Source organism: Aythya fuligula, chromosome 1, assembly GCF_009819795.1.
Source record: "Aythya fuligula isolate bAytFul2 chromosome 1, bAytFul2.pri, whole genome shotgun sequence".
In the NCBI taxonomy this organism is placed as follows: domain Eukaryota; kingdom Metazoa; phylum Chordata; class Aves; order Anseriformes; family Anatidae; genus Aythya; species Aythya fuligula.
The window spans coordinates 61,256,496-61,279,577 of record NC_045559.1 but is presented as its reverse complement, the minus strand read 5'-3'; the positions used below and the strand labels follow the sequence as shown (position 1 = coordinate 61,279,577).

At 38.3% G+C, this 23,082-nt stretch overlaps 1 protein-coding gene across 2 annotated transcripts in view; it reads right to left on the bottom strand.

Moving 5' to 3' along the window:
- Nucleotides 1-23,082, bottom strand: part of DGKI (diacylglycerol kinase iota) — a 215,584-nt gene that overhangs the window by 15,260 nt on the left and 177,242 nt on the right. For both annotated transcript variants that reach the window (XM_032199161.1, XM_032199152.1), the window contains one exon: nucleotides 12,780-12,805. In XM_032199161.1, the coding sequence (XP_032055052.1) occupies nucleotides 12,780-12,805 (26 nt within the window). The remainder of the gene's footprint in view (nucleotides 1-12,779; nucleotides 12,806-23,082) is intronic.

Here is a 23,082-nt window from a genome sequence, read left to right as displayed (position 1 = left end):
AGCTAAACACTGCAGAAGAAGAAGGGTATGCAAAGATGACTCAACAAATGTCCCTTTCTCTGAAAACACCTGGAGTTGTGTGTGGCTTTCAGGGGTCTCAGCAATGCCTAATGCCCTGGTCTCATAGCAATGGGAAAAGAAAAAGAAAAAGAAAAAACAGTCTAGCTAATTCAGGAAAGCAGGAGCTGCAATCACGGGTAATTCTTGTAACATTGGATTTGGAGCTGTTTTACAGTGAGCATAAGTTAAACTAAGTCCTGTAAATCCCCTGGCATCTGTTGGGGGCTAGGACACACTGCTTTGAGGAATGGAAAAAACAAACACCAGCAGGTAAGATAACGAACTGGAAAAATACAGACACATCTTTTCCTCAGATTTCATTTTCAGGGGGGGACAGCCTTTTTTTTTTTTTTTTTTCTTCCCAGCATTTCTAATACTGGCTCAGGACAAATTAATACAAGAGCAGAATGTGGCCCTTGTGCCATTCATTTCATCTTTTTCCTCCTTAATCACAGGTTGGATCTCAGAGATACAGTTACTGGGTGGGCTGCTGCAGTCTGGGATTGTATAATTATTCTGCTCTCCTCACACGTGCAGAAATCAAATGAATTGGTGACATCAGCTTTTCATTGCCATCTACATCCAGTATTTTAATACACAGTTGCCCTGAAATTACTTGTTAAGAGACAAAGATGCACTTTCTCATGCAAAACAGAGCTGCTAGCTAAGGTTATAGCTCAGAAAAGACAGCAACAAGATCTAGAAAATAGTGAAGTCAAAAGAAAAGCCTAGCAATCTATGGCAAATCTTCTTCATTGAGTACTCATAACCAGAGGATGGTCTGATGATATTAGGGTAAAACAGCTCTAAAACACATTCAACAAAATTAAACTAATCTTTTCCTATATTTTCTAAGCATCCAATCCAGCAAAGCATTTAGGCAGGTACTTAGCTTTGAGCTAATCACAGTCTTGTCACCAAGCCTACCTTCAATCTTAATTTTAAGTGCTTTGTTAGAGTAGAACCTATTGCATAAATGAATACATTACAGATCAACAAAACCAACAGGCATAACAAGTAGATTAGACTACTGTAAAATAAGCCACAACTCTGGAAGACTTGGAAGGTATTGAACTAGAAATGGGGAAAGTTTTTTTAGAACAGGGTTCACATTTGCATACGCTTATGAATATTGCTTAGCACACTAACCCAATAAATTCAGATGGGACTGCTGGGCATATTCAGGAGGAGGGTGAAGATAGCAAAAATCACCTGATTGTAAAAGAAGTTGTTAAAACAAGCAAGCAGATGGTATTGAAAAGAGAGTTGAATGAGAAATTGGACAAAAACATGGTTAACATGCAATGCCAAACTACCTTAAAATTAGAAACATTAAAGTAAGAATGGTTTTATTTCTTCTGAGCAACACTGCACCACTCATGTAATATATAACATGAATTATTCAATTGTTTTATATCATAACATACCTTCAGGTCTTAAAGAAGCCTCAGAAATTACTTGATTTAATAAATATTTAAATTAAGTCTTTTTTTTTTTTTTCCTCAGCTTTTCCTGAGACAAGCATTTGTCATGACTAATAGAAATGTTTTATTACCTTTTTCATTTATTTAGCAAGCAGATTTATTGCTGATGAAATGTGACAGCTTGACAAGACTGGAGACTCAAGTGCTCTGTCCATATAACTAGGAATCACTCAGCCTGTCGCAGTGCTAGACACCCTGGGCTGCCTTCTCAGCAAAGTTCAACCCTCTGTACCAGTACACCCCTACAGACAGCCTCTATCCCTTCTCTGCAGCGTCACCAACTGCTCTGCTGAAACAGCCAGCAAATATAAATCACTGACTGGGGAGATGGATCTTGACAGAGACCTTACCTGCAAAGATATGGACAGACAGAAATTCAGTTTATGTGTATAACGGCTGCTAGGGAGCAGCAACTTGGGGTGAATTTTGACACATGGTTCTAGCTACCTCCCTAGGTCAACTTACAAAAGGTGCTGCATTAAAAATAAAAACGTAACAAAACATACATTTGAATTGTAAATTAAATATTAAACCATTCAAAGTGAATAATGCACTAACAGGGAAAAAAAAAAAAAAAAAAGAAGAAAAAAAAAAAAAAGCCAGGTTAAAAAGGCTGCTAATTGAATTCTGGTAATTCTGCAAGCTAGTGCAGCTTAAGAAATAAAAATTACCTCCCAGCACATCCACATAATAATACATTTCCTGTGGTATGCCTTATTCATGCTATTTCCATGTTAGCACCCAGTTTTTCTATTGGAAACAGCTATTTTTATTTCCTATTCTAAGAATAAATTTTAAGGTCACAGAGTTGTAATAAACATTTTTGTTTCCTATTCATATAATTAACCTACTGAGCCACAGTTGCTCCCTGGTTTTGTATATGTGTTGGCAGCATTACAACTTAGCGCTGCAAAACCAGTCATTAAACACTGGGAAGATAACAAAGAAGTCAAGTATTTGCACTCAGTAACTTCAGATGCTGTGAGATACCTAGAGGAGGCTGGTCTCACAGAGCTGCCTGGATGGCCAGAAGAGAAGTAATCTTCCAGAGAAAGTAACTGGGAACCCCTGCTACAGCTCCTGTTGTGCATCACCCTCCACAGACAATCTAAGTTTTACAGGAAATGACCTCCCAGCTGGAGCAGCTAAATTAAGAGCTGAAGTAAGACAGCGAGGAGATTCTTCAGGAGTGCATTATGCCAGGAGACATGCCCAAATGCCTGCAAAAACAGCCAAAAATGGACAAAATGGAGCATCCTCATTTCAACTACTCCTTAAAATGAGGATGATACTCCTGGTACCAAGCAATGCTCAGGATATTTAGCAAGTTACATAAATAATCGTTAGTGAGACTGATAGCCATAAACACTCTCCAGATTTTAACAGTCATATTGCACATTTGATTTGACCCTTCCCTGATCATAGTTGCAACTGCTGACATTATGCAAACTAAACCCCAGTGAATGTTGATAAAATTCTGTGGCTCCTTTGAAGCTTTCACCATCTCCAAGGAATCCTTCCATGGAGGGTGTAAGGAGAGTCACTGGAGGGAGCAGAATTATTGAAAACTGCTTTAAAGTGTAAGTACTGCACAAACGAGTTGTCATGTCCATAGATAAAATGAAGCTAACTGGAGGCCTACGAATGAAATGTGCTGTGTGAGAGCAAAGTATTATTTATGACAATACACCTTAAAATGGGTTAAAAAATGCAAGGCTAACTATGCATCTGAACAGTGTATAACAATAAATAAGGATTCATGCATTTAAGTACATGGGGAATTCTGTTGGGATTTACCTACTATAACTCCAACACATAACAAAGTTAGGGCTGATAAAATCTTTAGCTCTTTCAAAAGACAGAGTAAGATAGCTGATGATTTGAAGGGATCAGGACCTTGCAGAAATTTCAGTCGGACAGTGCCTACAGCTATCCATCTCATTCTAAGATACAGAACATGGAATTAATACACCATCCACATTGCAGTACTGGGTATTTCTTTCTGGTTAGAGGCAGCTAATTAATATATTAGACATTAAGGCTTTTCTGTCAATCCTTCTGAATTTGAATCTTAGTGTGCAACACCATTTCCTGCTAGATTTGCTCAAGGGAATTCTTAAGGATCACCTCCTCAAATACTGCCTCACTCAAACCTTGCTGAGCTGATAATGATAAAGAAACTGCAGCAGAAGATGACATCATCAAATTTCTTGACAGTTATTAAACTTAACTTGGCCAATCATTAACTTCCAGAACATTTCCAGCTCTTTATTACTGTAGAGGACTATGTGAAATTCATAGAACTGGAAATTTAAAGTAATTACTGTTTTACACATTGAGAAGTTAAAAGCAGACCCAGACTAGAAGGGTGTTCTTTTTACACAGCTGGATTCTTCTGAGCTATTAAAGATCAGCAATACAAAAATGGTAAGAAAACAAGCTCTTATTCCTAATTTCACACCGGTTTCATATAAATCAATAATAACGTATATTTCAATCACTCGAAAAGCTAAGCTTTCAAGTGAGTGTGAAGTCCAGATAGATTATCATTCAGAAATACATTGTTTTCTCTATAAAACAACAATTTTCTTGTAACAGCTTTGTACAATCCAGTAAAGATCAAATCTAATACCAAAAACTGACAATAACATAACTTTCCTAGAAATGTACAGAACTGACTCTTTTTCTACTCTAGCCACAATCTTCAGCCTTGGCTGGCAGAAGGTGGTCTGTGGACTACTTGCCTTCCAAGATGACTATAAAAACCAAGCTTCTAAATTATACAGCAGAGCATACACATGACATATCTGAAGGGTCTGCCAGTCCCATAGACAGATTTTAGGGATCCACAGAAAAGAAAGGTTAAAAATCTCTACATTTGAATCTCTACATACAAGCTAGTTACTTCATCCTACTATTTAATCTGCTTTTAAAGTTACAGGGAAAAAAAAAAAAAAAAAAAAAAAAAACACTTTAAAATATGTTTGCCAAACTATCTACAAAATAGAGAAATTAAATTTAAAAATTAATAATGCTTTATTGGAATGAATACAAGCTTTCAGGTCTTTGATTTACAGAAAGTCTCAGGGCTTACCAAAGCTGGTGATGCTTAAACATTTCTCTTTGAAGCTAAGCTAAGTGGAAAGAGCAATTAAATGTTTCTTCATGTATTTTATGCACCTGCGAGTATTGGAAACAACTACTGGAGATAATGAAAAAGAAAAGTAAATGGAAAAAAGCCTTGTTGGTAGATGGGTTTCCTAGATGCTGAGACAAACAAACAAACAAAAATAAAGCAAACAAAAAACACACAGAAACAAACAGCTCTACGTGGGTATGAGAGTCAAAAGACTAGCTAACAAAAATGTCCACAACAAATCAAATTGTCCACTAGAAAGACTTGCTTGAATTTCTGCACAAGAAAATAACTTCTATGTTCACTGAAACAGGACTTTGCATTAAATAGCTGTCTGACTCTTACAACCAAATTTTCATCAGCTGGGCCAAAAACCTGCACCAAGCCCTAGTAAGGGATGCCCACTGACTTTGGAACCTATTATTACAATGGTGCACAACAGAATGATTTTTTTCTTACTGCTGCATGTAGGAAAAGGGAAAAAAGAAAAAAAAAAAAAAAAAAGAAAAAAAAAAAAGCCCACTTTCATGAGAACACACTGTAAAATCTGCCATGGGAATCTGCCTGAAAATAAAGCTGAGTAATGGTGTTTCATAGCAAGACTCTTGGGTATATCTGTCAGATGATAACCTTGATCTTGTTTTCTTTTTATGCTGATTTTTACCTTCACATTAAACTAAAGCTCATGTATTGCAGCAGGAAAAAAATAAAATAAAAATAAAATCTTGCACCAAACAGAATAACATTTTTCTGTTGTTTTTGAACTCTGACAATTCTGATGCTGAGCAAAAAGATGGTTAACATACCAGCCTCACATTTCAATACTTGAGAATTATAACCAAACTGTTATAACCATTATAACCAAACAAGGGATATTTTGGCAGGAAATTTGCCTGTAAGCCCAAAGAGACATCAGTTTTTAAAGTTATTTATAACTAAAAATAAAAAATTAAAAATTAAAAAAAAAAAAACCCTCTCACTATCCCTTTTGAGAAGTTTATTCCTTACTGAAGGAGCAGTGTGGCATGCGGATTGGGAAGAGGCAAAGGTTTCTTGACTTCCTAGAGAAGTTACACCTCAGCCTAAAGACTGTTTAAAAACCATGATGGAAATAAGACAGGAAAAATATAAACAATTTGGTGATTTCTTGCCTACAGGACACAGTGTTTCTCATGCTGACTACAGCAAGGATTGATTGATTTTGAAACTTTACAAAACGTTTCTGTTTGCTGCCACTATGCAGTACCCAAAAGAAACTGATGGTAAACAAGATTTCCCCACAGGATTTCAGCTTTGGGAAAGGCTTAGGCTTCTTAGGGAATCTGAGAGTTTCAGCACTGGTCTAGGTAGCTCACGAGAGCAGTGCTGTGAGGCACTATTTCCATGAAAGAAAACCAGATAAAGAGCCCAAGAGTTCAAAATCTTCCCAAGAGACCAAGAAAACACAATGCAGCAACCTGCTGCAACCAAAAGCTCAAAAGCACATCAGCTGAACAGCAGCCAGACAGAAGTCTGACAACTATTCAGCAAGGGGAATATTATGAAGGCCTTCACATAGCATCTCCAGCTAATCCATCTGTACAGGAAAAACATGTGCATAAGCATACAGTCTCCTGTGGTTTAAGAGACACCTTTGAAGCATGCTGGACGCCTGAATAAGTCATACTTCAATAACATTTATTTCTAGGATTGCACAAAGAGTTAGAAAGTCTTTCTAAACATTTTGGGTTGTCCTTTAGCTACAAAAGTACCACATCCTGTGCAAATACAAAGGAGAGAACTGACACAGTTTTAACTGCAGCTGTTTGGGAATTAAAAAAAAAAAAAAAAAAAAAACTTATCATGAAAAAAACATCCATTACTCAGGTGGTTATAAATATGCATTAAAAACCTTTTCCTTTTAAGAATTTTAGATTTAAACAACACGCAGTATCAAAACACTGTTTAGAGAGAAAAAAAAAATAATCATACACAGGCTTCATGAAGGAAAGGAAGGCCAAATTCTCGCTTACACAGAAGTCCCTTCATAAAACTCTGGAAGGATAAAGAGGCTTTCAAGCAGATGTAAATTACACTCAAACTGTCTTTAAGGTCCCATTTGCACTGTCAGACTAGTTTAAAGGTAATTTGATGCCAATTAGAGTCCACCCTGAATTGTTTATGTGGCATTGGTGCTGAGCTAAGAGTGCAATTAAAAGTTAGGAGTGAAAGTATTCAAACACTAATGCTGAACTTTTCCTGCAAGACCATTTCAATCAGTTTTACAAAGAGAAAGGATAACCATAAGGAAAAAGGACTTCCTTTATAGATGGTCAAGAAAAAAAAAAAAAAAAAAAAAACAAAGAGTTGCAGATAAACTAAGTACTATCTGGCAGGCATCGTGACTTTTTTTTTTCCTTTTTCCCATCCACCATTTTTATTTTTAAGCCAAGACAGGAACAATTACTGTCATTTTCAGGAGTGATGTGGTGGAAGAGAATGTCTCTGATCAAGCAAGAACACCAGGCAGGGAGACTTCGGCTGACTAATGCAGCCACTTTATCAGTAGGGTTGTATTACTTTGGCAGGAAGGGAGTTCTAGGTAAAATGATTAAGCAGTGATTTATTTTTATATTTAAAAATAAGAAAGCATAACAAAAAAGGAACACTGTGAGTCATGCTATCCCTCCCCCTTTCCTAACTTGGTAGATCATTCCTATCCTAGGCACTCCTATCGCAATCCCTTCAGGTTTTTGCCACTGCAAGGCTGGCTGCAGTGCCTTTGCCTAGGAATATCTAAGTAACTCATCTTCAGCAAATAGGTCTTCATAGTAGGACTAAATAATCTGAAAGTCAATTCAAGCATTTATTTGCTGGAGGAGGTCTTGAGTGGGTGGAGGGAATTGTTTTCCTCTTTTACATTAATAGGTTACCATGTTTATCTGACCACAAACAGCATCACTGCCTCCACCAGAAACAAAAACCAGGAGTGAAGTACATTGCAAGGTTACTCAGGGCTTCTGCTTGAAAACAGGGCCCCTGATCCAGACAACACTTTCATTGCTCCTACTTCCTTCTAAGAGGAAAGGGATAAAGATAGCGGCCAATGGGAAAGAAACATTTCCCATTTTTCCTCTGCAAGTCATTCAGATGCCCACATCTGCCAGATCTCTCCCTCCCAGCTGCCTACTGATCCCTCAGCCTGCTTAGATATTATAGGAGCTGGGGTGTGGGCACCTTTTAAAGATTTCAGACTAAGAGGATCTCCCTCATGCCTGGAGGAGTGGTTTGACAGAACACTTTCTCTTGCCATAGGTACCATGGCTATACACCAATCCCACCCTCTGCTGAGCTGAGAAGTGAGTGAACAAATTCAGAGCAGATCCCCACACAACTGTTGGCTCAGCTGGCCACAGACAGACTTTCAAAACACTGTCCAGGAGGGCTTTCTTCCCAAAGTGGCTAATTAATCAAAATAAATACCTGCAGTCAGGAGCCCCCCCACAGCACTGTCTTTGATTTGCGCAGTGAAAGCATTCCAAGACATCTTAATTTGTTGCTAGGTAAATGGCTGCAACATCACTCTGAAGAATATAGCTTCTCAGTTGGAGCTGTGCAAAACCATCACTCTCTTTTGATGGAATGATGGAATATGGTGTATAAAAGAGAGGTGCTTTTTTTTTTTTTCTTTTTTTTTAAATGATTCTACCAGCACTGAGAGGTTTAGGTTCCTCTGAAGTTCTCTGCTCTTCCTTTTATTCAGATAGCAGAATACTTAAAAAAATAAAAAATACAAAAAACTCCTGAGGAGACTGTTCTTTTGCAAACTATGACTAGCAAGACTAACAGTAACTCCAAAAATAGGAAAGAATGTTGACAGCATGAAGGCCAGCCTCCCAAGGCTTCCAGGGAGAACAGGAAATCCTCATGTGCCAGTGTGTTCTCAGCTCTTGTGCTCTTTTATGAGACTCCTACAGCCTTCTTCTTTTTTCACGGGTTCTGACTTCTCCTTAATGGGGCAGACAGTACTGGAGTACACACCATAAAGCACAGCACATCCTGCCTCAAAGGGAGAAGTTTGTATTGAACAGCAAAGCATTTTGCTGTATGGAATGGAATTGTCACCACCTTCTGTATAAACACTTGATCACTCCCTTCCTTATAATTCATACAGCAGCTCTCTTCTCCCAGAGGGGCATCTAGAGGTTTGTATCTCCAACCCTAAGCTTCCAGTTTGAAACTATGCCAAGCAATTCCTGTAGAAAATTCTTCAAAAAATGTTAATTTGAAGGTCACCATTTAACCCCCACTTCACTTCTAATGTACCCCTAGCTCTGCAAAAATACCTCCTAAGGACAATATATCCAGACTGGGTGACTATCATAAAAGCATTCCCTGACAGAATCTGAGAGATCTTTGGGTGTCTCCGTTTGTCTTTTTAAAAAGAAAATCACTCTTCATCTTCACCCATTGTGTCATATTATGACAATGTAATAACTGACTGTCTCCAAAATATCTCCTTTGAATATATTTGCCTCTTGCCTTAATTTCTCATTTGTGCCCTACTCCCTCATGAATTTGGAATGTAATGCAGCAAAAAGATATTAAGTTTAACATAGCAGAGCCTGCTAGAAATTATGCTGATGCAACATAAAGCTCATCTGCTAGAAGAAAAGGCAAAAAGCTCAGTTTTGTGGGCTTCCACTCTAAGCTCCTCTCTAAACTACTATGCTTTGAATTTTACTTAGCTAGTTCCATTTTGTCAGACAATTAGGGAATTTGGGGTTAGCTTTTCTATCTGTTCTTTTTGTGTTTTGGTGCTTTGTTTTGTTTAAAAACAAAGAAAGTGGATGAATTTCATTCTTTAAATACTCATTTCCTAAATACCTGTACCAAAGACAAAGACAAAAACCTTCTCAAAATCTTTGAGAGATTTTGTTTATTTGCTTGTGAGGCTTGGGATTTTCTATTAGCACTGTTTCCCTTTCTGTGGCAATTAAAGTGGTTCTGTTTTGTAGCTGATAAAGGTGCCTTTAACACGTGTTCACAACAAGGAGCATTGTGCACTACTACAATTGTTCAATAGATGCCCAGTCCCAGACAGATGGTGCTTTATCCTCACCCTCTCCTCATACAGCACAATGCGTTGTCCTTTCAGGGATTAATGGAAGTGACATATAAGATGCTAATTCTGATAGCAACTCTGTTACTACACTACAGATGCTAAAACTACTGCTTACAACTAGAAACAGGAAGCAGGTGCTGAACACTGAACATTGAGAAACCAAAGTGATGAGCACAATGCAAGAACCTATTCACAATGCAACCAGAAGATCATAGACAAGGAGAAAGAGACATTTGAAAAGGAAGACAAGGATGATGGGAAAGAAAAACACAGAAATTTTAGGGGAAAAAAAAAAATACCGAAGATTAAAGAAGAAAAAACAAAGACCAGGAACCAAATGGGAAGTTAATATAAAAGATCCAACACAACAGAGAAAGTGTCTTTTCTCGGTTATGGCCAACACATCAGTAAATCAGCACTAGAAAGGTGCCTCGTAATAGGGAAAACCAGCTGAAAAACGCAATGGCATTGACGTAGATTATTCTATGGTTGGATTTTAACCCGCTATATACCCCAAAGCAATACTGGCTTATACATCAACTTATAACTGTTTAACATGTTGAATAAGCAGACAGTTGAGTACTGGTTATTAATGAAAATAAAAGTCCTAATACTGATTCCTGGATCCCTACTCCAAGAAAAATATGCCAGCAGAAGTGTGCATAAACACTTTAAAAGGCAGACAGGTCAGAGAGAAATTTTCAGCTCTGTCGTGGATTAGCTCATTTTGTGCTTAGATAGATTTCAGATCAAAGACTAATTTGAAATGCTTTCTCAGTTATGCTTAAAGTGGGCTGAGAAGCACCTAGGCTCAAATCAGCTTGTGGTACAGCACATCTGTCATGTTTTCCTTTTGGTATTGTGCTCATTTACCATGGTCTGCATGTGGCACAGCAGGGCAGAGGAAATCCAAAGTATTGGTCCTCTCTTTCTGAAAAAATCATTGGGGCATGGGAAATCTTTTGTGTTTGAGATACATTCTTACATATTTAAATGTTTGACAAATCTAGCCAGATATGTCACAGTCATGAAACATAAAAATTTGAATAACTAGCACTACGCCATCAGTAATTGGTCAAGGAGACACTGGCCTTTCATCCTGCACTTCAGAGAAGGTTTCTTAAAGCAGAAAGGGAAGAGTAAGAAAGAGGAGGCTACTCTGAGATGTTTATCAAGGCTGAAAAGCCAGACCCTTCGCAGCAGATGGTAGATGGAAAACAGGAAGATTTTGAGAAAGAATAGAACAGTATAAAAATACTGGAAAGAAGGAATGCATTATGATAGTAGAAAATACTGAGGTTTAAAGTTATAGTGGGAAATACATTCTACACTGTCTGTTTCTCCATTAATAGATAAAAAATGAAGCAATAGAATAAATAGAAGGGAAATGGAAAAGCAAGAGCAGTCTATCACTAACAATCTTATCCACTAAGAAGATTAAGTCCTGATCTTGAAACAGCATAATAAACCATAATGTTTTCAAATTTATTCTGAGGGCTAGGGAAATGGTAAATACTGTTAACATCTCACACGTCTCTAGTACTTTGTATTAAGAAGATATAGTCATGATAAAACACAGATGAACTATTAAATAAGAAAGCTACCTTTCGCTCACAAAGTCAGTGTGCTGCAAATCACTGGAAGTAGAGTGAGCAGCAAAGTCAAACTGCATGCATCTTGTCAGGGGATCCACTGCTATCAGGCAGTAGGAATGGACTAGGTGGATCTTTGGTCTAACCTCTTTATCCATTCCTATAGCTTTCTTTACTAAGAAATAACATGTCAAGGAGATAGAAAAAAAAAATATTAATGATGGTATGTTTGACAGCCACTATACTGGATTAAAAAGGTCTCGGTTGAGGCAAAGGACAATGCGGGTCAATACCTAACTAGTAACCTCCCACTCCAAGCAAACATACATCAGTTACACTCTGTAGCATCTCTAGAGTCCCACAAAACCTCAATTAGTATTTTTATTGCTCACTTGTGTAGCACTCCACACATTTCCATGCTCAGACTCCCCTTACATCTTCATATGCAATTGTCTTTGCTATTTCACATCTGGACCTTTCTTCAATAATGCTTATTGTATTGTCCGGAAATTTTGCTGATTTTGTAACTGCATATAATTTGGATGCCAGAAAAAAAAAAAAAAAAAAAAAAAAAAAAGATATTTATTTCTTTTGCAGTCCAAAATAATATTACAGATTCAGAGCTACATAATGAACTTTCCCCTCTCAGTTTCATTCTCCTCTTTTTTTTTCCCCATTCCTTGTGCAACTCTGCCAGTGTGATTCCCTCCTGACTTGCAGCATGCCTCTGGACCTCAGTATCAGTGCCACCATACTTTAATGTCCTCTAAAGGGATATATGTACAACTTAGCTCTAAGAACCTAAGTTGGTCAAGTTATTAACCAGCTAGTCACTGCATTCTTCTGCTTTAGTCCATAGGGAAAGATTAAACCCTTCAGCCTTCTTCAGAACAAGCACATTACCATAGCCTCCAACTCTTGCTACTCAAACAATGATATTTTTACATGTAGAAGCTCCTAGCTGTGCTAAATTCCATACCCTGCTACTGATTTTATTTTTGAGGTAACCCAAGATAACTTAGGTTCAAGCCTTTAAAGCATAATCCTCTCTACTCTGTTACAAAAGTACTGTCCTGTGAGCCATAAGAGATCAGTTCATCTTCACTAAAACCATGTATCGTTCTTTAAGTCCACAAATAACTTTCCGTAGGTTCTCTATGCAGTCATGTGTATAAATTGCAAACACTTCCAATGGTTCGGGTTGCTTGAGCAAGATTCATTTTACAAATAAGTCAGCATAGCCTTAGCTTCTGCCAGGCCCAACTAAATGAACCAGTACTTCATGTCTAGGTGTGAATGTTTGAGCAACATTGAACTTTCATTTTTATAAAGTCATTTTTGCCCAACACAACTGTCATTAATCTCATTTTTAATGTTATTTGTATACATAAAACAGATCTTACCTTGATCTTCTGAAGAGACGGGTGACCTGAAATATAAAAAAAAAAAAAAGAAAAAAAAAGGAAAAAAAAAAGAAAGAAAAAAAAAAAACACAAAGTCCAATCAAACTTTGGCATGAAAAGGTCACAAAGAAGTTTCAAATTGTACTGTGGGGAATTGGATATGGAGGAATTGAAAGGTTTTATTCCTGGGCTTACTTAGAAGGAAGGAATGGAAGACAGCTAACAAAAAAAATGTGCAGAAAAATGCAAAGACCTTCTCTAGCAGCAGGTCCTGCAGACCAGAGCGGCCATATAGAATTATGTTCATAAGACCATGATCTCACTATTAAGCACTCAGGAAAATAGTTTCTTTTGGATACATGGCAAAGAACTTACCTACTACTGTTACTGTCAAAAATAGCTGATGTTCCTGTTGAGAAAGTCCTGATCCCCCAGAGATTATCAAAGGGACCATAATTAAGTGCAAGCCGGGAGGAAACCTCACAGCTAGAGGTGGTGTAAGAAATAATAGCCTCAGAGGAAATAGCAGTTACTAAGGAGGCCATTTCTCTTACTACTCATAATTAATGAATTAATAATAATAATAATAAGCCAATGCTGCTTTCACAAAGGCAACAGAAATGGACAAAGAAAAAAAAAAAAAAAAAAAAAAAAACAAACAACACTCTCTGGACAGATGTAAGTGCTGCAAAAATAAACTTAACAGCACCAATGCAAGAGTTAGAGGATACCCTACCATTGACTTAAACCTCTGACAATACTCCAAGAGCAAGGCATTATAAAACGATATCTCAGTGCTCTGGCTGATAAACAGAAGGTCCCCACTAAATTTCAGGGATCTGTTTCACAGTTCCCTTCACTAAAGAACTCACTCCTCATCGTATTGCCCAACACACATGACAAAAAGAACATAAGAGGTGTAAATTATTGGCCCTTCATTTTTGCCTTTGCTGCAATAGCTTGGCTCAGAAAAATTGGGCTAATTGTACAGCCAAATCTGGATATGCCTTGCTCATTGAGACTCAGTTTGACAACACAGTGGATTGGATCATTGCCTCAGCGCCTCTCTGACAATGATTTTCAACTGCATATAAAGTCTTCCCACACAGGTAACAAGAAGTTTGTTCCTGCAGCGAATGGAACAACTTATGCTTCCTTACCAATATATATTTAATTCTGCACCAATATACAAAACTAACAAATTACTAAAAATTTAAAACTGTTAGAGTCGTCAACAAACAGATCAAAGCTGACATCTGAAAATCAGCCAGAGAAGGGAAAATAAAGTACACAAGGAACAAAAGGGGAAAGAAAAGATATATATTTAACTGAGTCAGTGGGGGATAGAGGGAAAGCAAAGGGTTGGAAATCCTGGATTTAGAGGAACAGAGGAGCTGGGGAAGGATTCTTGGTCTTATTCCATAATAGGGGTTTGAAAGGTAAGGTTGAATGATCATAGGACATCAGAAACAGATATGCACACATGTGGATGGAAAGAAGGAAAAAAAAAAAAAAAAAAAAGGAAGTTTTCCTAATGAGGTATGCAGATTTTTATTTGTAAAATATAAAATTGCAGAGAAAGAGATGAAAGAGTTACAGCATGGCTGGAGCAACAGTCACTGTGAAAGGAAAAACGTGATTACCTAATTAAGATTCTGACTGTGCTAGAAGCCAATGTATCTGTATGGATCAGAATTAATTAATCCCTACTCCCATTAAATCCTCGCACTACTGCTGCACATCATAACTATGTTTCCCACTCTGCTGCCAACCAAACCAGCTATACCCTTCAACTTCAGCCATGTCTCTGGAAATATGGTACGAATGCAGGTAACCCAGAGGATTAGTAGGCATCACTCAGACTCCCACAGCTTTAATCAGCAAGCCAACCCTCAGCAGAAGCCCTTATGAGGGTCAAAACTCAAGACATAGAATTTCCTAAAAGGTTACACCATGCAGAATGGGCCATATCAAAAGGTGTAATGCTTAGGTCCTTAAAGATATTTTTACATGCAGGAGTCATGCCAGGGTCCTTCGTTCACCTATCCTGACACTAGACCCATTTCCAAACACAGTATCCCACAGTATCAGAGGAATTTATTCCTTTGTTTCATTTCTTAATTGCACAGTTTCATCACCTTTTAGATCTTTATGTGAAACAATAAAATAAACTAAACAGTTGGATTATCACATAATTTAGATCATCATTATGTATGGTAAACCATATGTTACTTGCCCCTTAAAAAATAAAGAGATACTATTGCAATAACGTGACTATCTCCATACAAACACTGAAAAGAGAAATGAAAAATGTTTGTGCGCATTTAATGAGCCCAAAATTAGAATGTATTTTAAAAAATGCTAATCCCATGTACTTCTGATCCTTTTTTTGCATTCCTTGAACTTAGTGGTTAAACAGTGAGTAATCTAACAGGTAGTACTGTCACTACTAGCAGTGTTTTCATTTGTAAAGCTTCATCAAGCATCTTTTCCATAGGCTGGTATCCTAAGAAAATAAGGTCTATGCACACACCAAGGTGCTCTGATTATGTGTATATCTCTGCCTCAACTTAATAAAATTTGAGCCCATTGGCTGACTTAATCCTTTTTTAACAGAGGGGGCAGAGACCCAATTATTGCTTTCACAAGGAAATGCAATAACATGCGCTCAAACTTTCTGAGGTAGCTTTGAAGACACAAAGAGAGGTTCTGAATACCTCAGCCACAGGAAAGCCTCAACAAGAGCTTCCACAATGTGTGATACTGAAGGATGAACCATAATAAACTAGGCTTCCTTTATTCCACTACTCACAGAAAGAGCATTTTGGCAAAGAGTAGAGCAGACTTTCAACACTCTCCTACAATTTCAGGCCATGCATTTAAGAAGGAGAGATTTTTCCAAAGCATTCAAGCACTGTCCTAACTACGCCCAAGGAAGTCTTGCTTGTAACTATAGCATAAGGAAGTGAGGCTGCTGAGTTTTTTTAGAGTCCAGGCTGATAGTGCTGGGCACTTTATGCACTGTTTGGGCTACCCCATGCTTATGACAGGGAGGAAGGAAAGAAAGAAAGCCTAATGACCTGCTCTAAACCACATCCACTCACTCTACAGTCACAGGGGGCTTGCCTGACAGCAAAAAATCTGGTGGATGCTCATATTTCCGGTCACACATCTTTCTTTCAGTTCTTTAACAAGTGCGAGGGATATACTGTGGCAGCAATGGTCACCAAATGGGTGTCCTGAGAAGGGTGGATTCTCAGCTGCTAATGTCCACAAAGAAAACATCTAGCTAGCCTCTGGCAGCTGCCCTCTGAGTATGATTTTAGTTGTTTTACAGTCATAAAGAGTCAAGTTATCATTCTCACAACTTCCATGTCTTAAAAAAATAGAGAAAAGTCAGAGATATTTCAGAAGAACTAATATGATGTCAAGATGTTTGCCCCCACCTGGATAAATACACTTTACCAAATGAAATCAAGAAAAGACTTCCATTTGCTTAAAATAAAATAAAATTAAATTAAATTAAATTAAAAACAAACAAACAAACAAAAAAACAAAAAACAAAAACAAAAACAAAAAAAAAAAAAAAAAAAAAACAGGAAAAGCGTCAGGCACTGCAATATCCTAATCTTAGCCATTTCAGAACAGAATTGCTTATTTTCTCATATCGACAGTTACTTGCTTGTGTTCTTACCTTCTGGAAATGTAACTTGCAGAAAATTAACGGTGCTGCTAAAATTAGCTTCTAGGCTCATCACCCCACCACCCCATCCTTCCCAGAAGAGCGTAAAGAGGATAGAATGTCTATGGCTGGCTACATTTTCAGAATTGTGACATTCTTTTACCAGCAATGCACTTTCACACACTTAAGTGTGAAAGGGAAGCTCAATTTCTAATATTTTCACAAAAAGGTAGCAACTTGACTTCTCCCCTGCCCTGTGTTGGCTTTATGAAGAGTTATTGCTTTAGTGACTAGTTAGACAAATTTTACTGTGATGATAAGGAAGAGGATGAGAAGAGAGGAGGACAGAAATAATGTTACCACCTCCATTTTCTTTCCATGCTGTTTGTACCCCTCTTTTTGCTACAGGTCCTGCAGTGGCGTTCTCTTCCTGCTGCAAAGTAGCAAGCTCTGCTCAGAAGACATATCAGCCCTTGCAAGCCTCAGTCTGAAGTGGAAGCTGCACTTTACCTGCTCCACCATTCCTTATGCAAACAAAGCAGTACTTTCTGTTCGTACATGAAATGCACAAAGCCCTCCCAGTAAATATTTAGAATGCACAAAAAAGCCTGAATAACAATGTAAAAAGCCTTCTAATCATACAGTCATGAGATGCTTCCAGGAAATTGGAAGACTTATGGTACTGACGGCATGAGATGTGCCCACCTAAAGCAGCACCGTGCTTCAGAGTTCAGGGTCTGATCCAAAGCACACTGGAATCATTCCACTTTTACAGGCTTGGGATCAATTACTGGCAAAACTCTAATCCCCAGTATAGCCAAGACAGCCTTCAGCATCATGCAAACCTTCCCCAAACAGCCAAACACTTGCAGCTGTTTCCCAGTGCGCTCTCCAATGTGCAAGCACAAGATTTATTCAGCACTGGAGGGATGAAAGAGGGAATATTCATTTCCAAGGAAGGCAGGGCAGGGACTGTCACAATTTAGAGCCTAGTCAACCAAGGCTTAAGAACCTAGAGAAACACAGCCAGCCTCCAGCAGACAAATTCTAACAAAATTTCAGGAACTGGGTACATTATTCATGAAGACAAAGCCTCTGGAGAAACAAACCCAGAGCTGATGTAAAGCAGCTATTTTAATCAATAAACCTGTAGCAGAAAGCATCTGCACCAGGTCTATTTAAAACCAGCCATTTAGAATTTAAAGCCCAAATAACAATCCATGTGCAGCCTTTCTGCTGGGTTTTATGACCATTCCTCTTTTTCCCTGCTTAAGCAATGTATTTCTGCAAACTTTCTCATTCACTCTGACAATACCTGCCTGTGAGCAACGAAAGGGAAGAGCTTTTAGATTAAATCCACTCCTCCTCATTTTTTGCATACATCTCTTTGGAACTGACAGTGGCATCCCCGTGGCATTTATTCACATATTCTCCGGTTGTAATGAAAGAAAAGTTTTAGCAAATTAAGTATTTTTTCAAATAAAGGCAAAGAAACGCCCTCATTTACCACTCTGCATCAATCCCTCTGGGACTGGCAAGTTTCCTGCAGCCCTTGCTGCAGATGGTTCCTTGTATTTTACTGGCAGAAGAGCAGAACTGCTTGCTTTCCTGCTCCCTCAGCATCTCCTACTTGGAGAAACCCAATGAGAGTTAAATATAGTGTTCAGCCTGGACAACACTATTTTCTTCAACGGCACTTGATGGAAAATACAAGTCTAGGAATTACTGAGAGCTTCCCCACCTTTCAACCTACACATGCCCAATTCCAACCCTGACAGGCTGGAAGAATGGGTTAGCAAGTCCAACAAAGGCAGATTCAAAGTCCTGCACCTAGGAAGGAACAAACCCATGCAAAAAAGGCAGGCTAGGGGCTACCAGCTGGAAAATAGCTTTTCAGAAAAGGGCGTATGATGTTAGCTGACCACAAATTGAATGTCAATCAACAGCGTGATCTCATGACAGTGGAGGCCAACTGTATACTGGGCTGTACTCGCAAGAGCATAGACATAAGGTAGATGGAAAGGACTTTTCCCCTCTAGTCAGTACTTGCGAGACTGCATCAGGTGTATTGTGCTGAGACTGGAGTTTCCCAGAAACAAGACAGACATTGACAAACTGGAGTGATTATCACAAAGATGGTGAGGGCAAGGAGAGGCTGAGGGAGCTAGAGTCATTCAGTAAACGAAGAAAAGGCTCGGGAGAAATCTTATTGATGCCTTCAGCTATCTAATGGGAAGGTATAAAGAAATGAGAGCATTCTTGAAGTAAGAAGGAGGAGGAAAAACAGGATGAAAAGCAACAGTCACAAGTTGAAACATGGAAAATTGGATAGTAGGGGAAAAAAAAAAAAAAAAAAGTTATCATGCAGATGACCAAAGGGGAAAACGGGTTGTGCAAAGAGATTGTTGAATCTCCAGCCTTGCAGACATTCAGAACTCAACCAGACCAGCCTCTGAACATCTTCATCTACAACACGACTTATTTCAAGCAGGGGTGTGCATTAGACCTTCAGAGGTCTTTTCTGACCTATTTTTTTCAACTATCTTATAAACCTCTCTACAAGGCTTTCTTCTACTATTACTCCAGCTTTTCTGTCATTCTTTTCTCTCAGATATTTCTCATATGCAATGATGATAAATAGGCAATGGCAACACTGTCTGTTGCATGCAGGAAAATTCTGACCAGCTATGCTCCCTAAATCTAAAAAATTCCATCCAAGTTTTTTATTATTTTGCAGAAATTTGTTCAGACATACCCTGTTAATCTGTACCAACAGTCTGGAGAATCTAATTTTTTTCTAATTCTGTTAAAGACAAAGATCAGCATAGCATTTTTTCTGGTGTCTCTGTAGCTTCTTCCTGCAGCCTCAGTCTATACCTGCACATAAACTGCTGCCTCAGGCTGTTCATGAACAGCCCAACATGCAGGATTGTAATCTGGTGCTTCTTACAAAAATGAAGACAGCTCTGATGTATTCCTTACTGTGTCTCAGGCATGTCTGTCCCTTAAACATTCCATATCTTGTCTCACCACTATCTAAATTTTTACCTCTTAGCATTTACTGTATTTCTCTGTCCACTGTAAAATACTTTGAATGAAGGTGTGGAGCACCACAATGCTGCTATACCTGAAATTGTACTGACACCCAGAGGAGTGTTCTGGGAATTGCTGCTTAACTAAGGAATAAAAAAATCTCAGAACAAAATGTTAAGAGAGGAGGGCAGGGCAGGGAAGAATGTTCTAATGTCCGTATTAGAATAGAATGCTTTACCTTGGAATCACCATCAAAACATAAGTTAATAAAACTGTATTGCATCCATAGAGAAGAAGGCTTTTCCAGAAAAAAAAAAAAAAAAAAAAAAAAAAAAAAAAAAAAAGCATGACCAGCATGATCAATGTAGGGTGATCTAGGTGATTTTTTTGTTTGTTTGTTTTGTTTTAATACTTGGCTCCTGTTTCTCTCACCATCACATGACACCAAAGTATCTCAGGGGAACATAAGACACTCGGTTTTAAGAAGGCTTATCCAAGCCTCTTTGAATAGGTATTCTTCCATTTCCAGACTTGAATTAAATCTTTAAAATTTTCACTGGTCTACTCTGACAATTGTTGAACAAATCCTGGGTGGGGGGAGAGATTGGAGGAGGAGAGGCAAAAGAAAGGCAGTGGCTGATGTGGCACTAGCCCTAAAAAAATAAAGTGAGATCTAGACAGATCATTCAATATTCAGTTGAAATGACAGACTGTTAAGGAACTGGCTGCTGGATATAAGCACCACCTTAACTTCCTACGTGAAATTTAATTAAAAAAAAAAAAGATGTTAAGAACAAGCAGGTAGCAAAACATCTGACTTCTTTTCTCAATAACCAATTTGTGTACTTTTACATTTCTCAGGAAAAGATTACCTCAAATGTCTTTTTTTTTTTTTTTTTTTTTTTTTTTTCAACCTTAACTTTTTGTTTAACACAAAGAAACAATTGATTTTTGGTAACTGCAAAGTCATGCCAGCCACACTGCTTGCACATTAGGTATACCCTGATTAAGTCACATCCCAGTTTTGCCCTGAGGCTGGATAAAGGGAAAGCACAACAGCAGCTTGGTATCCTGAGACACCATCCAAATAATTTCAGGCCATCTTTGGTTTCTAAACAGCTTAGAAACTGCCCTAAGTGGTATGTTTGTTACCACAAAGCAAACCAGTGACTCCTGGTAAATTGCCTTTAGTGGTTTTGGGAGAAGGGAGACTGAAACATAGGAATCCTTTACAAAAAGGTGCTTGCAATAATGTTCATAAATAAGTGGCCTGATTTTCACAAGTGCTAAGCATCAAGCAAACCTCACTTGTTTACCATCGATTTAAACAGACAAACAAACAAACAAAAAACTTCAGTTAATGAAAATAACACACAGGTCTTTCTATAATCCTAGGCAGAGCAGAATTGCTGAGCTCTTTACACTTCTGCTATGGGATAAATAATGAAGAATAAAACTTTGTAATGGGAGTTTCATATATGGTTTTGTGCTACACTTTTAGAGGCCTGGCAGACAAACAAGAATCTAGGAGTCAGGGTTATACTGGCTCTAAGCCACCTCTGGCTCTCTGATTTCAGCTCTTGGCATAATTTAGCCAGGTCCATCTGTGTCTGCTTGCCCATGGGCATCAACGCTGCCAGGAACTGCAGCTAGGCTATGTGCTACGGCCCCACTCTTCATGTATTTCACTCTCAAACACACACCTCTGTGCCAAAACTGCTAAATGCTCACTCAGTCTCAGCTCCTGAGACAAAGCTGTGGGTTTTAGTGCTCCTTTCCCAGCACAGAGAGGTAGCAGGCAAGCAGGGACAACTTTTCTCCCTCTCACTTTGAATATTTTCCAGATGTCAGGATTTTCTCCTCTTGCTCAAGATAACCTTTATCAGGCTTTTCAAGAACAGACAGTGTCTTCTACATCGTGACATCTAAGGCTGCAGCCAGGGACCTAGAACATGCAACCAAGGCATGGAAGAACAAGGGCAGCAACACCAAGACACCCAACCTGGGAAAAGAGCTTCCTCATCCTCAACAGTTCCCAGACAAACTGGAGAGTCTCTCCTCAGCCTGAGCATGTTAAACCCAGGCCATATTCACAAGTAGTTTTTCAACAAAGCAACATTTTCCGTAGAAATAAACCTCTGGCACACACACAACTACACCAAGCAAAAACAGATCACCAAGATATTTTTCAAGCAGCCCTAGTGAAAAAAAAATCACTTTTAATTCAAGATTCCAGTGAATATTCATGTCAAAATATTGCTCTCAGCCTCATCAAAATTCTGTGAACTTTGTGGGTCCAAAACACTAAATTGCAAACCTCAAACAATGACCTATTTCACGTGACTGTGCTTAGCCTCTAACTTTTTCTGCATAGTATTTTGACACTCGCCTTTTCAGTTTCCAGGCACAGCTGAAATTAAAACATGTAGATATCTAAAGAGTTAGAGAAAGTTGGCAAAGGTTTAGCTTTTAGGAGTGTAACACAGTCAATTCAGACAAAGTAGTGCTTCTGTGTGATAATTTAGAGCAGCTTTTTGTTTGTTTGTTTGTTTTGTTGTTGGTTTTGTTTTATTTTGTTTGTTTGTTTTACAATATTGCCTTTCTATTCTTGTTGCAGGCCTGTTAAGCCAGAACTTAAGAATATGAATAGGAAGTCAATAAATACAGTCTGAATTCAAATTATGAGATGTCCTAGTGTGAAAGATTGGACACACTATGTATTTAAATGCATGTGTTACATATGTACAGGACTATGCATCATACCCGTGCCCTGAAGCTCTAAAAGCTTATTAGCCTTGGCTTTGATAAAGCTTAGTACTGAATGAGAGCACATTAAGAACTGGTCTCCTCTCCAAACAGATGGCTGATCCTTATGGCAGGGACATAGAACAGGGACACAAGCTTGCTGTTCCTCAGAAAACTAAGACCTAGATGTTGGTGGGTTTTGTTGATATTTTTTTTTTACTTCAACTCTTACAAATAAAGAAAAAGAATACACAAATACATACGTACATGTTACCTAAGACAACAAGGTTCACTACTTTTCCAGTATCTATTGGACTGGAATCTTATAACGCTGGAGAATATTTATCCTATATTTATCAGATTGCTTAAAGCAAGCCCAGAATAATACAGGCTCCCTTTCTGTCAATCATCCTGTATCACACTACTAAACCTAACTAGCCCTTCTTCCCGTGTCTGTAATGTCACTGGGGGCCCTGGGTCTGCTATTTCCACTCCAGAAAGCCATTTATATCCCACAGTGGCATCATCAACTCCACTCTCTCCTCTACCCATCTCTTGCCAGTTACAGTTACCACATGCCTGATATTTGCAGGACAGCAGTAGGCCCTAAAGATCAAATTATCCAATGTCATTTTCTTTTACCCAGCAAAACATAAAACAATTGTACAAGAAGTGACTGCCTTGATACAATCCCCTGTCTTCCATGCTATACAGCTGCTTTACTTCTCAGCATGGATTTTGCTTCTCACTCCAGGGGCTAAACTAAGCAAGCCAGAAGAATGGAAGCAAATGAAAAAAAAAAAAATGAAAAAAAAAAAAAAAAAAAAAAAAAAAGTTGAAGTG